General features: G+C 43.6%; 1 protein-coding gene across 1 annotated transcript; it reads right to left on the reverse strand.

Annotated features, from left to right (window-relative positions):
• Window positions 1-758: 758 nt before the first annotated feature.
• Window positions 759-14,599, reverse strand: LOC117679567 (coagulation factor IX-like). Its single transcript, XM_034441611.3, has 8 exons — window positions 14,497-14,599; window positions 10,303-10,466; window positions 9,111-9,135; window positions 7,104-7,217; window positions 5,943-6,071; window positions 4,481-4,695; window positions 2,317-2,431; window positions 759-1,317 (listed from the first exon to the last, which is right to left on the reverse strand). Exons 1-8 carry the CDS (start codon window positions 14,561-14,563, stop codon window positions 773-775), a joined length of 1,374 nt encoding a protein of 457 aa, XP_034297502.1. The 5' UTR covers window positions 14,564-14,599; the 3' UTR covers window positions 759-772.
• Window positions 14,600-14,816: the final 217 nt, after the last annotated feature.

Here is a 14,816-nt window from a genome sequence, read left to right on the forward strand (position 1 = left end):
GCCTCTTTTCCCCTTGTATGTGAAACACCATTGAAATCACGGTACTACACTTTTAAAACAAGGATATGCTCATGACGATGAGATGGCCTGGATAACCGAAATTAGCCCACTGGGCTGTTGTGCCATGAATTTTCTTTGCTCATACAAATAGCATTTCCCTTACATTTTTTTCTCTCTCTCTCTTTGTGACAGACAGGTTTCCAGCACTGGGCAAAAAGCCGGACTAATAGATTATCGAGATCCTTTCCAATTCTTTTATACAATTGTTCTATGATTTTTAATTCCCTAAATCTATGTCTGTGAAGCAATTAACAGTTCTGTGTGGATAAAGGAAAAGGTAAAGGTTCCCCCTTTCACATATGTGCTAGTCGTTCCCGACTCTAGGGGGCGGTGCTCATCTCCGTTTCAAAGCCGAAGAGCCAGCGCTGTCCGAAGACATCTCCGTGGTCGTGTGGCCGGCATGACTCAACACCAAAGGCGCACGGAACGCTGTTACCTTCCCACCAAAGGTGGTCCCTATTTTTCTACTTGCATTTTTTTACGTGCTTTCGAACTGCTAGGTTGGCAGAAGCTGGGACAAGTCACGGGAGCTCACTCCATTACGCAGCACTGGGGATTCGAACCGCCAAACTGCCGATCTTTCGATCGACAAGCTCAGCATCTTAGCCACTGAGCCACCGTGTCCCACTCTGTGTGGGTACAGAACTGCTCCATAATTGTATGGTTTCTTGAGAAAGGAAGAGACACTCTAAAGGATCTTGGATTGATTCATTTATGTACGCTTGGTGGTCTCTCTAATCCACTTAACGTATCTGGAAACGCGGGTGTAGATTCCATATTTATCCTTCTTGGCACATTGCTCCCCCCAGCTGGTGATCCCTGTCAGAAACCATACTTCTTCAATGTCCGTGGTATATGGACCACCGCTGTCCCCTTGGCAAGTATCCTTGGCTTCACTGGGGTGGCCTGCACAGAACATATTTGGCAAGATGGTATAACTGCTGCTCCTCAGACAGGTCGATCGGTCAATGAACTGTATTTGCAGCACCTGAAGGATCCTCGCTTGGCGGCCTTGGTAAGCCAGTTTCCCCCATCCACTCACGGTGCCCTTCCCAAACTTAAGGAGGCTGTTGGTGAACTCTTTCTCCCCAATGCAAATGGGGATGACGTAGTGGTTGAACTCCAGAGGTGTGTCCAACTCAAGGAGGGCGATGTCATTGTGGTACTTGCTAGTGGTGTTGTATGTAGGGTGAGGGATGGCTCTCACCACGTTGCGGTATTGTTCGGTGTTGTCCACAATATAGATATTGTGTTCACCTGGAGGAGGAAGGAGGAGAAAGAGGAAGGAGGAAGGGAGGGAGGGAGGGAACAAGAAAGGAAGGAAGGAGAGGAGGAGAAGGAGAAGGAGATGGAGATAGAGAAGAAGGAGAAGGAGAAGGAGAAGGAGAAGGAGAAGAAGAAGAAGAAGAAGAAGAAGAAGAAGAAGAAGAAGAAGAAGAAGAAGAAGAAGAAGAAGAAGAAGAAGAAGAAGAAGAAGAAGAAGAAGAAGAAGAAGAAGAAGAAGAAGAAGAAGAAGAAATATAATATAATTAAAACAGGAAAGGCAAATCTCTTAACATGCTAAATGCTAAAATCTAAATAATATGATCAGGAACTTGAGGGGAATTCTGTATTGTTACCCCAAAACACTTGAAAGAGAGTGGCGATTTTCCTCATATTTGTTGATGTTTAACTATGCCTGTTTCTTCCTCCTCTGCAGCCTCTTGGATTTTATCATAAACCAAGTCACTGCAACACTATATATTTACTTAAATATATACCGTATTTTTCAGAGTATAAGACGCACCTTTTTCCCCCCTAAAAGGTGGTGAAAATTTAGGTGCGTCTTATACACCGAATGTAGCCCCGCCCACCCACTGGCCTCCACCCTTTGGCCTCTACCTCGCAGCAGTTACCTCCTTGCAAGCAAACAGCAAGAAAAAACAGCTCCTTTCAGCTTCAGCACAGCTTAATTAGCACAAGTTGATTGGATCGGCCTCCCGACTCTCATCTGATTTGGTCTCAGCTGTTTTGCACAGGGCTCTGCTGCTTGCTGCAAGGAAGAAAATTGCTGGAGCAGATTTTTTTTTCCCCTTGTGCTAATCAAGCTATGCTGAAAACGAAAATGAAAGTAAAGCAGGCTGTTTGCTGCAAGGAGGCAAAATGGCTCAGAGGCAGAGGGAGATTTCTTTTTCTTCTTTTCCTCACCAAAAAATGTAGGTGCCTCTTATCCTCCAAAAAATACAATAGCTAGGAAAAGGGTAGTTAGCGGATTACCTGCTACAATCCTTTTGGGCTGAAACTCAAGGCAATGAGCTGCTGTGACAATCCACTTTTCATTGACGATGGTGCCTCCACAGAATCCCTTCCCTTCAGAATTGAGCAAATAAACCTGAGAACGGGGAGTGGGGGGAGGGAAACATATCAAGTCAAGTACTGTTGGTTAAGAACAGAGCAACTCAATGGTTGAAAGGGAAAGCCAAAATCTTGGTGATGAAATTGAGGTGACCTCATGCCTCTCATGCCTGTGGTCTTCTGGAAAGCTTCTGGTGGAACATGATGGGAGATAGACAGGATCCCAAACTATACTCGCTGATAGCCTGATCCTTCAGAAATCTGCATTTTGGGTTGCACAAATGAATACTTTAGCAGGTGACATCACCTAACTAACCTTGTCTAAGTTTGGAAGCTAAGCAGGAGCAGGCCTGGCTAATATTTGGATGCGAGGTTACCAGAAAGTTCTGGAGCTGTAAGCTAGACCTAGGAAGTATCTCAGAAGAAAACTTCCCTATTGTTGTTGTGATGTAGCTGTGTCCGTGAAGTCATCAGGAGTTGGCTTTGAAGTTGAGTTGGGATGAGTTGAGTGTGAAACTCGACTACAAGTAAACGTTGACTTCTAAGAATTTTATAAGGGCTTCCACATTGTTTTGAAGCCTTGTAGATAAATACCCACGTTATTTCTGGCCATTCACAAAATATCAGCATTTCTGTGTTAGCAACAATAATCAGATTTGGGATGGATCTTAACCTATTAACCAAAGAGCTCCCTGTGCAGTACATGAAAGTCAAGGCAATTTTATTACAGCATCATTTTTTTTTTGTTCCAAAGAGGGTTATAAAATGCTATAAAATAGCTCAAGCCATGAATGAATGTGTTGCAGAAAGAACAAAGAGAACATAAGCTGTTCCCAATCCATCAGAATAGGGTTTACAATGGGTAAATATTCTTAGAAACGGGTCACCGTTCCTTTAAAATAGCAATGTGAAGAGTTGCCTTTAGATGGCACCAAAGTGAAATTAACTGGGCAAAAAACGTAATTTGTGTCATTAACCCTCTTGCAAGATTCTGGTAGCATTTGCATAGGACTTTGGGACTATAAAGATAGGGTGTGTTTTAATGCAATTTTTTTTTCCTGCCGTGTCCTTGAATTGAGTGACTGGAGGAAAAAAAGGGACATGGTTGCATTAATCAACCTGGTGCATTCATCCAGAGGAAATAATAAAATCACTGAGTGGCTGAAAGCAGAATAGAATAGAATAGAATAGAATAGAATAGAATAGAATAGAATAGAATAGAATAGAATAGAATAGAATAGAATAGAATAGAATAGAATAGAATAGAATAAGGAAGGAGAAGAGAAGAAAAGAGAATAGGAAGAGAAGAGAAGGGGAAGGAGAAGGAGAAGAGAAGAGAAGAGAAGAGAAGAGAAGAGAAAAGAATAGAATAATGAATATGGAATGGAATGGAATGGAATGGAATGGAATGGAATAGAATAGAATAGAATAGAATAGAATAGAATAGAATAGAATAGAATAGAATAGAATAGAATAGAATAGAATTCTTTTTATTGGCCAAGTGTGATTGGACACACAAGGAATTTGTCTTTGGTGCATATGCTCTCAGTGTACATAAAGAAAAAATAAAATATATTCATCAAGAAGCATAAGATACAACACTTAATGATAGTCATAGGATACTAATAAGCAATCAAATCATACTAGGAAATAATAAAAACAATATAAGTTATAAAGATACAAGCAACATGGATATAGCCACGAGTGGGAAGAGATAGGTACTAGTAAGGATGATAAGAATAGTAATAGTCTTAGTAATTAATTTGAGAGTATTGTGGGATTTAGTTGTTTAGCAGAGCGATGGCATGAGGGAAAAAACTGTCCTTGTGTCTTGCTGTTCTGGTGTGCAGAGCCCTAGCGTGTCATTTTGAGGGTAGACGAATAGAAGTAATTGTTCAATCTGGTTACTTTGGGGGCAGAAAATTGGAAATTCCCAAGAAGAACCAAGAAAGGAAGGTGAAGATATCGAATGAAGCTATAGAGGACTAAGTGAGGACTAACGATCACTCAATATCATTTCTCTGCAACGTCCCTGATGGAGAGCAGCAATTCTGGAACAATGGTGGAACAACTCTCAATGTCCTACCTGCCAAGGAACTTCTCCTTTCTTGCTTTCCATGCCGCCAACCACTCGTATATCGGTCGACAGATGAAAGGAAACCTGAGTGTGGTTGTAGCCTTCTTCCCAGTCCTCAGTCACATTGCTTGGGGAGATCCAGTGATCAAATGAGTTTGATGGATTGGAGCGGGTGAATTTACCTTGGGCTTCTGGAGCTTGGATCTTTCCACAGGGAAAAGGCACTGAAGAAGACACCGAAGGGGAGAAAAGCAGTTGGGAAATTGCCAGCCAGGCTGGAAGGAGGTGTCAAGCCAGGGTTCTAGCTTGGAATCCTTGTGCAGCCACAAGCAGCATAAGCCTGATCTTCCCTCAGACTCATGAAACCTTATCTGGTTATTCCCAAAAGAAGGCAAGTAGTCTGGGAAGATTCTTGCAATACAGGCAGAAGTCCATAAACTTGCCGACTCAAGGAATTCATGGGCAATTGGTTGCCTGAGACTGGGAAAAACTGGGATTCTGAAAACCTTCTTGTGAACCAAAGAGGGAGCAAGATCATCCGTTACATTCCAAGAGGATTTTCATAGATTGGTAAGGAGATCTGTTATGAATCTTAAAGAGTTCAACAACGCAAGTAAGTAAGAAAATAGCTACTCCAATGCTCAACAGTTGCTTATCTTTCATCTTCCACCCCACTGAAGGTCAGTTGGTTGCCTTCCACCTACTTTTTTGTTTCTCAGCCAACCTGTATTAGAGCGATCAAGGTCAGGCACGGATCTCTGATTGTTTGGGATTCAGAGGTAAATCTGACAGATCCTAAAGAGGAAACCCAGTTCCAGCCTCAGAATACTGGCTTTCAGATTGAATAAATAATTTCCCCTGTCCACCAAAGGCAGTGTTGAAATCCATTTTTTTTTACTACCGGTTCTGTGAGCGTGGCTTGGTGGGCGTGGTGTGGTGTGGCTTGGTGGGCAGGGGAAGGATACTACAAAATCCCCATTCCCTCCCCACTCCTGGGAGAAGGATATTGCAAAATCCCATTCCCACCCCACTCTGGGACCAGCCAGAGGTGGTATTTGCCGGTTCTCCGAACTACTCAAAATTTCCGCTACCAGTTCTCCAGAACCTGTCAGAACCTGCTAGATTTCACCCCTGACCAAAGGGTAGAACCAAAAGAACATTGGAAACTTCCATTAGACTAGTGTTTCTCAATCTCAGCACCTTTAAGATGCTGGCTGGAGAATTCTGGAAGTTGATATCCAGAGATGCTGATGGGAATTCTGGGAGTTGAGGTTCAGAGATGCTGGCTGGGGAATTCTGGAAGTTGAAGTCCACAATCTTAAAGACCACTGAGAAATATCAGTTGGCCATGGCGAGAAACTAAATGTTGGATTAAAAACGCCTTTAGACTGATCCACCATGAAAATACTATTCTGCGTAATTTTTGCATTTTTGGGGGAAATTTTGCACTGCTTTCCAACATTTGCCCTACCTGTTGGTTCACAGGTTTTCATGTCTTCCTTCAGCCTGTATCCCACGGAGCAGGAGCAAACTGCTCTTCCCACTTCGTTATCCTTGCAAAACTGTTTGCACCCACCATTTTTGGTTTTGCAGGTAGCATCTAAATGGGAAGAAATCAGATATTCTCCTGAAGTGCTTTGGAGCCATGATTTTCGTTCCTCTTACTTTCTACTATATACATTCCCCATTTTCCCCATCCTTTATTATCACTATCTTTGTCGTCCCTTTATTTTTAATTTTCTTTGTTTACAATATTTTGCACATTTGTCACCTTCTTCTCTCCATCGTTTATTCACATTTACTTTCCCTAATCTCGAGCCAATCATACCATTTAGTCCATACTTGATAATATGCTGTATCTTCCTTTTCTTTTATTTCTTTCGTTAATTTATCCATCTCCGCACAGTCCAGGATTTTCTTAATTATTTCTTCCTCTGTTGGGATCTTTTCACTTTTCCAAGACTGTGCGTAGACTATCCTTGCCGCTGTAATTATATGCAGAATCAAATATCGAATTTCTTTACTGTAAGTTCTGTTCAATATCCCCAGTAAAAACGTTTCGGGTTTCCAAATCCACATTATAGCCAATTATCTCTTCTATCCAACTTCTAATTTTAAACCAATATTTTTTTTGCATTGGGACATGTCCACCAGAGATGATAATATGTTCCGGGGTCTTTTTTACATTTCCAACAATTTGGAGAATTGTTCGAAGACATTTTAGCAAGTTGTACTGGTGTGAAGTGCCTCAGGGTCACCTGCTCAGGAGCGTTACTCAGGTGACCCTGAGGACACAGATAAACCTCCAAGTGCTTCACCAACCCTCTAAAAGGATGCAAATGACCAGCTGTCTGCAAGGAATGCAAATCCTTCCATTCCTCACTATCTTGTCAGAGCTGAAGAAGCTTCTTGGATGAGAAGCGAAATGTCTTCAAAGAAAAACCAGAAAGTCCAGTTGTCTCCTGAAAAAGCACCTTTGGGACAACCATGACCTTGGATGACAGAGAATCTCTACAGACACCTAAGTACTCATTTTAGGGCCTCAAATAGTTTTGCCGTTGGCTGAAAAGGAAAAGAGGGGGAAGCCTCCATTGAGCTATAATAAAAGGATAAGATGAATGTCTCAACGTACCGAGTTCACAGCTCTTTCCATCAAAGCCACCTGGACACCAACAGGTATAATCATTTGTGTCATCTTTGCAACGGCCTCCATTCTTGCAGGGGTTGGGGTCGCATTGATCTCCGTCTTTTGGAAGAGAGAACGGACAATGAACGCAGGGTGGCTGACTCCATTCTTATTTTATTTATCGCTTTACAGGATTCCTGCCCGTTAATCCATCAGACTGTCTGATCTCTTCCGACTGGAACGGGAATATTTTTATTTTGAACTAGGACAGGGTCTGCAACCTTAAACACTAAAAGAGCCATTTGGAACCATTTCCTACAGAAAAGAAGAGAGAGAGAGAGAGAGAGAGATACAGAGAGAGAGATACAGAGAGAGAGAGAGAGAGAGAGAGAGATACAGAGAGAGAGATACAGAGAGAGAAAGATACAGAGAGAGAGAGATACACAGAGAGAGAGAGAGAGCTACAGGGAGAGAGAGAGAGACAGAGAGAGACAGAGATACAGATACAGAGAGAGATACAAAGAGAGAGAGAGATACAGAGAGAGAGATACAGAGAGAGAGATACAGAGAGAGAGATACAGAGAGAGAGAGAGATACAGAGAGAGAGATACAGAGAGAGAGATACAGAGAGAGAAAGATACAGAGAGAGAGAGATACACAGAGAGAGAGAGAGAGCTACAGGGAGAGAGAGAGACAGAGAGAGACAGAGATACAGATACAGAGAGAGATACAAAGAGAGAGAGATACAGAGAGAGAGATACAGAGAGAGAGATACAGAGAGAGAGAGAGATACAGAGAGAGATACAGAGATACAGAGATAGATACAGAGATACAGAGATAGATACAGAGAGAGAGATACAAAGAGAGAAAGATACAGAGAGAGAGATACACAGAGCTACAGAGAGAGAGATAGAGAGAGATACAGGGAGAGCTACAGCTACAGGGAGAGAGAGATACAGAGAGAGACAGAGAGACAGAGATACAGAGAGAGAGATACAAAGAGAGGGGGGAGAGGGAGAGAGAAGACTGGCTGGCAGGAGACCATCTTTGGCGAGGGCGCTCTGGCTTTCTCCGAGCCTGACTCCTGGGGTGGGCATGCGAGGTTTGGTGGGGCCAGCCCCCTTTTCCCACTGCCTGAGCTTCTTTACTCCTCCAGCAAAGCAATGCTGCCGCCGGCTTTCATTGAAAAGCATCCTCCAGGCAGCAAAAGTCCTCCGTGCAAATTTTAAAGCTGCAGCTGAGCGCTGCAGGCCCATCTCCCTTTCCATCGTCCCCTCCTCCTGGATCCCATTCCCACCCCACCAGCCCTCGTGTTAGCAAAGCCAGCGTCGGTCGTGGCTGGGTTGGGCCAGAGTCTCAGGGCAGAGAACAGGTTGCGCGTCTCCCCAAGTGACTGAGGCGTGCCCAGCACCAACAAGGGCAGGAAGAAGCTCCAGCAAGAGTGAAGTGCTGGAGAAGCGGCCCCAGCCGCTTCTCCATCCTCCGCTGTCGCCCTTACCTTCTCAGGCCAGGCAAGGAGTGACTGGGAGGGGAAGGTGAGGGGCAGGGCCAGCCAGTGGTGATCGCCGACAGGGAGTCACAGCAGAGGGTCCAAAGAGCTGTATGAGGAGCCACAGGTTGCAGACTGCGCCTTGGTGGCGCAGCAGACTAAAGCAGACTAAAGTTCTGTTAAGTAACACCAGCTGCCTGCAATAACTGCAAGTTCGAATCTCACCAGGCTCAAGGTTGACTCAGCCTTCCATCCTTTCGAGGTAGGTAAAATGAGGACCCGGATTGTGGGGGCAATAAGCTGACTTTGTATAAAAAAGAACAACGCTTAGGGGGGGCCGAAAGCCCTACTAAGCAGGTATATACCAAAAAGTATGAAGGCTATTGCTTAACGCATTGTAAGCCGCCCTGAGTCTCCGGAGAAAGGGCGGCGTATAAATCGAACCAATAAATAAATAAATAAACCCAACCTAGGAGCCTCGTCATACCATTAAAATGAGAAGGGGAAAAAAATAAATCACTTACCAATATAGATTGTCCAAAATGTCCTCTGCAAAGAAAGCAGAAACGTGAAATTCAAACAGAAAGGCTTTTAAATATATGGTTTATTTTTAATAGATGATGATGACCACATTTTTAAAAAATTCTGTACAATTTCACAGTGTTCTTTGCGAGTACGTAATTTGTATTGTTTCCTTGCTGACTTCGTCCAGAGTTGTTCTTTTGATAGGGGTGATTTACAAATACTGCAATTTCCATGAAATCATTGATGATGCACTTTAGAAAGAGGTAATCTCCGACTTCATTCAAGACACACTGAGAGCGTTTTAAACCAAGAACAGGAGTTACAATCTAGTCTGGTGCATATATATATCTTTTTAAATTGGTTTTAATGTTTGTATTTATGTTTTTACTTTGGCTGAGTCCTTCGGGGGAAGGGCGGTATATAAATTTGATAATAAATAAAATAAACAATATTTACTCAGAGATAGGAAGGCACTGGATGGTGGAAAGAAAAAGAAAAAGGAAGGAAGGAAGGAAGAAGGAAGGAGAGAAAGAAAGAGACAGAAAGAAAGAAAAAGAAAGAAAAAAGGAAGGAAGGAAGGAAGGAAGGAAGGAAGGAAGGAAGGAAGGAAGGAAGGAAGGAAGGAGAGAGGGAGAGTGGGAGGGAGGGAATGAAAGGGAAGGGAAGGGAAGGGAAGGGAAGGGAAGGGAAGGGAAGGGAAGGGAAGGGAAGGAAAAAGACATAACTTTGCCTTGATGCAAAGATAAAATCAATATAAAATAAGAACTAAGAGCTAATAGAATGTAGAATCCCAAACGCTACTGGAAAAAAAGATTGTCAACACTTTTGACATCAGAGCGAATGGCCACTGCTCATGTCCACCAAAATTAGAACATTGACAGAGCAATTAAAAAAAACCAAAGTCTTATTTGAGGACAATAATATTTGTTTAAAGGACCTCAGCCTGCAAAATCCAGTGCTAATTCTGGGCAACTTTAGCAGACCATTGTCTCTTGCACAGGTAACATTCCTGGCTGTTTAAATATATTTCTCTGAGCCTGGAGCACATTCTAACTTCTAAATAAATATGACCAACCCTCTACGGATTTAACGGGAGGGGGTATTTCTGCGGAAGCCAGGAATCAGCTGACCTGAAAGCCCACCCCACCCCTGCTCCCATCAAAACTCCAGATTTCCCACCAGGTGACTCACCGTTCTCTCATCGTTTTCGAAAATTTCTCTCGCTTCTTCGTAGCTACATACTTCTTCCATACATTCTCGTTCCAGGCTTCCTTGGAGCACTTCCTCAAGTCGCCCAGTGTTGAATCTCCTGTAGCGGTGCAAAACGGTGCTTGCTTCTTCCTGGTTTATAAAAACTTCAGGAGGCCAAGGAAGAAGGAAAGAAGGAAGGAAGGAAGTGGGAGTCAGAGAGATACTGTTCGGATCAACCCCGAGCAATTCCGAGATTGGGATGAGGCTGTATAGTTAGTCCTCGATTTACGACCGGAATTGAGACTGGCTGTATAGCTGTAGTTGTAAGTCAAGGCATCACATGACCAAACCTGACAGTCGAGCACCGGTTGTTAGGCGAGTTCTACAATCAATCATTTTTCCCCAATGGATGTTTTTGCTAAAAATAAGAGTAGAGTAGAGTAGAGTAGAGTAGAGTAGAGTAGAGTAGAGTAGAATAGAGTAGGGGAGGGGAGGGGAGGGGAGGGAGGGGAGTGGAGGGAAGAGGAGAAGAGATTGGAATAAATGAATAGACTAGAGTAGAGTAGAGTAGAGTAGAGTAGAGTAGAGTAGAGTAGAGTAGAGTAGGGGAGGGGAGAGGAGAGGAGATTAGAATAAATGAATAGAATAGAATAGAAGAGGGGAGGGGAGGGGAGAGGAGAGGAGAGGAGAGGAGAGGAGAAGAGGATTGGAATAAAAGAATAGAGTAGAGTAGAGTAGAGTAGAATAGAGTAGAGTAGAGTAGAGTAGAGTAGAGTAGAGTAGAGTAGGGGAGGGGAGAGGAGGGGAGAAGAGAAGAGATTGGAATAAATGAATAGAGTAGAGTAGAGTAGAGTAGAGTAGAGTAGAGTAGAGTAGAATAGAATAGAATAGAATAGAATAGAATAGAATAGAATAGAATAGAATAGAATAGAATAGAATAGAATAGAATAGAATAGAATAGAATAGAATAGAACAGAACAGAACCTTGGAGATCCTCTAGTCCAGCCCTCGGCTCAAGCAGGAGAACCTAAACAATCTCTACAAGTGACTGTCCAGTTTCTTCTTAAAAACCTCCAGGGATGGAGCACCCACGATTTCTGAAGGCAACTTCTGTTCCACTGGTTAATTGTTATTACTGTTAGGAAATGTTAGAAAATGGGAAAGCAAATGCCGAAAACATCATAAATTGTGGCCATGTGACCGCAGGACGCTACAGACGGCCATCAAGATGAGCAGGTTGCCAAGCAACCAAATGCGATCAGCTGACCACAGGAGATGTAGCCATCATAAGTAGCTTTGGAGAGGTCTGTCGTAACTTTGAACGAGAGCCTTGGTGGCGCAGCAGATTAAAGTACTGTTAAGTAACACCAGCTGCCTGCAATTACTGCAAGTTCGAATCTCACCAGGCTCAAGGTTGACTCAGCCTTCCATCCTTCCGAGGTAGGTAAAATGAGGACCCGGATTGTGGGGGCAATAAGCTGACTTTGTATAAAAAAGAACACCGCTTAGGGGGAGGCGAAAGCCCTACTAAGCAGGTATATACAAAAGTATGAAGGCTATTGCTTAACGCATTGTAAGCCGCCCTGAGTCTCCGGAGAAGGGCGGCATAGAAATGGAACCAATAAATAGATTGTTAAGCCACCTGTTGTAAATCGAGGAACACCTGTAATCATCATCATCATCTCCTTTTAACCCCATAATCCCTTGTGGGATAGAGTCTGGGCAACTGAACGGAGCTGAGTGTTTACTGGCCAGATGCCCTTCTTGTCACCAATGCGGAGTTATAGTCAGCAGATATATTCTCAACGTGCCCAGAGAGATTAAAGGCACACCTGTAATCCGGCATCCAAATCTTCAGGTTTGATACCAGAGCAGTAACCTTCAGCTTTCCAAACCATTAATCTGTGATTCAGGCACAGGCTGCCTTTGGCAGAAAGCCACAGAGACACAACTTAGCTCAATTAAACTCTGGGGTTGCTGACAAGAACGATGCATTAATCGTAAACTCTCTGCATTGCAGAGCGAAGTTTAATGTCGCTCTGTGATCCAGTGTCTACACTCTGTGCTGTTTTCGCCCATCTTTCCAAGTTCAATGATCACGAGCCACTGTCTCTCTAGCCTGGGAAAACGCCGCTTGCCACTTGTCTGGATTCAGCCCTTACGTTGGCACCGTATCCATCCCACAGGATCGCAGTGGCTCATATGGTCAGGATGCCGCTGGTGACGAGGGGCAGGCTCGCGTTCGAAACCCGGTTGCTGCCACCGGACGCTTGACCGAAAGCTCATTATCCGTTCCCCACAATAAGATTAATAATTAAGCTTCCAGTTGTTGACCTGTGACTTCTTTGTTCCAAGATAAAGTAGGCCAATCCAAACAGCCAAAGGCTGAACTTTCTAAATGAAAACAGAGGTCCCTACAAACAATATTTGGTATGGAGTTTCTCAGTCATCCAGGTCATGATTGTCCCAAAGGTGCTTTTTCAAGAGGCAACTGGACTTTCTGGTTTTTCTTTGAAGACGTTTCGCTTCTCATCCAAGAAGCTTCGAAGAAGAACCAGGAAGTCCAGTTGCCTCTGGAAAAAGGACCTTTGGGACATGATGCTCCGTCATCCAAGACCTGGATGATGGAGAATCTCTACAGACTTTTAACTATACAATTTGGGATGAACACTCTTGAATGGTATGGGAGTAGGAATGGATTTCCAGAGAGAAAAAAATTGCAGACTACAGGAACCAAGAGCACTACCTGAGGACACAGGTAAACCTCCAAGTGCTTCAAAAACCCTCTGAAAGGATGCAAATGACCAGCTGTCTGCAAGGAATATAAATCCTTCCATTCCCCACTGTCCTGTCAGAGCTGAAGAAGCTTCTTGGATGAGAAGTGAAACATCTTCAAAGAAAAAACAGGAAGTCCAGTTGCCTCTCGAAAAAAGAAACACCTTTGGGAGATTTGATTGGCTCCTGCTCGTAGTTATCTTTTAGGAGAACATCCCAAAACGAACAAAAGAAGACATTTAGAAACCCACGGAACAACATTCATGGAAGTTGATTAGATCCTATCATCCAAGGAGTAGATGTGAAATGTCAACGAGAGGAATCAAAGAGTCAATTGATGCAGAAGCAAACATTTTTCGATGCGATCATCCTGCAAATATCCCAACCTGTGTCAAATAGCCCTTGGAGTTCATACTTCAGTGCTGAGATAATTATATTTATTGCCTTTTGCTGTTACTGGCCCCTGTTAGCTCTAAAGAGGTCCTTAGAATGAGTGGTTTTCCCTTTGCGTTGGGCTTGAAAAACAAATGAATCTCAACCAATTTTCTACAGCACTGAGTGAAGAGCCATCTAGCTTCAGGAAAAATAAACCACTTTTCGATAGGAGAAAGCTGGCTTATTGGTCCCGTACTGACACTTAACATTTCTTTAGAAGTTCTATTTTATAGAAAAGTAAGAAGCTAGTGATCATACCTCTTGTGGGTATCTACGGAGAAGATAATGTGCAAAATTACAGATTAACAGAGTTGGAAGGGACCTTGTAGCTTATCTAGTCCAAGCCTCCACCCAAGCAGGAGACCCTACCACATTTCTGACAGATGACAGTCCAATCGCTTCTTGGAAGCCTCCAGTGATGAAGCTCCCACAACTTCTGAAGGCAACTTCTATTCCACGGGTTGATTGTTCTCACTGTCAGAAAGTTCCTCCTCATTTCTAGGTTGAATCTCTCCTTGGTCAGTTTCCATCCATTATTCCTTCTCTGGCCTTCGGGTGCTTTGGAAAATAGTTTGACCCACTTCCTCCTCTCTGTGGCAGCCCCTCAAATATTGGAAGACTGCTATCCTGTCTCCCCTGGTCCTTCTCTTTGCTAGACTAGCCATGCCCAGTTCCTGCAACCGTTAATTCATGGAGGTAGCTTAGCGATTCACTCAAAAACAATAGCAAAAAAAAAATAAAAACACCCAGACATAAAAGCTGGCAGGACTCACTTAACAATTGTTTCGCTTAGCAACAGAAATTCTAGGCCCCAATTATGGTCGTAAATTGAGGACTACCTGTAAGCACAGCTTCGTCCGTCACGCTCTCATAGGAAGCTGGCTTTGAGTTGTTGATTCCTTCTCCAAGGCAGAAGGTGTTTCTCTTTGCCCAAGCCCAAAACAAAATCCAGAGGTTTGTTAAATAGATGTAAAATGAACCGACCTGCACCCTCGGCGAGGAAGAGACATCCCAGCAGGCCCAGTGCAGGGACAAAGACGCTGTTTGCCATTTTCTTTCAACTTCAAAACACCGTCCTGATGTTCGGGGATATGAAACTACCGGATCGATAATAGTTCCAAAGTGCAAGTCAATATTTGTTCTTGCGGGTGTTATCTCTCTGCGGAAGATTTCTAGATGGGCTTCTGCCGCTGGTCTTCAAATGGCAATCCCCCCCGCTCCTTTTTTTGAAGGGTTTGGCTAAATAGCCATCCGGTTGTGCCAAAACGCACACTAGAATTCCCAGGCGTTGCGGCCATCCGGGA

This window comes from Pantherophis guttatus, chromosome 12, assembly GCF_059756535.1.
Source record: "Pantherophis guttatus breed Tessera chromosome 12, ASM5975653v1, whole genome shotgun sequence".
Taxonomy (NCBI): domain Eukaryota; kingdom Metazoa; phylum Chordata; class Lepidosauria; order Squamata; family Colubridae; genus Pantherophis; species Pantherophis guttatus.

What these genes read in the sequence shown, in the direction of transcription:
- LOC117679567 (XM_034441611.3), bottom strand. Translation starts at nt 14,563, where the DNA reads ATGGCAAACAGCGTCTTTGTCCCTGCACTGGGCCTGCTGGGATGTCTC. An exon ending in CTTCCTCGCCGAGGGTGCAG is followed by an intron (nt 10,467 to 14,496) that starts GTCGGTTCATTT and finishes GGCCTCCTGAAG; the next exon opens with TTTTTATAAACCAGGAAGAA. An exon ending in TGGAAAGAGCTGTGAACTCG is followed by an intron (nt 6,072 to 7,103) that starts GTACGTTGAGAC and finishes CTTCCCATTTAG; the next exon opens with ATGCTACCTGCAAAACCAAA.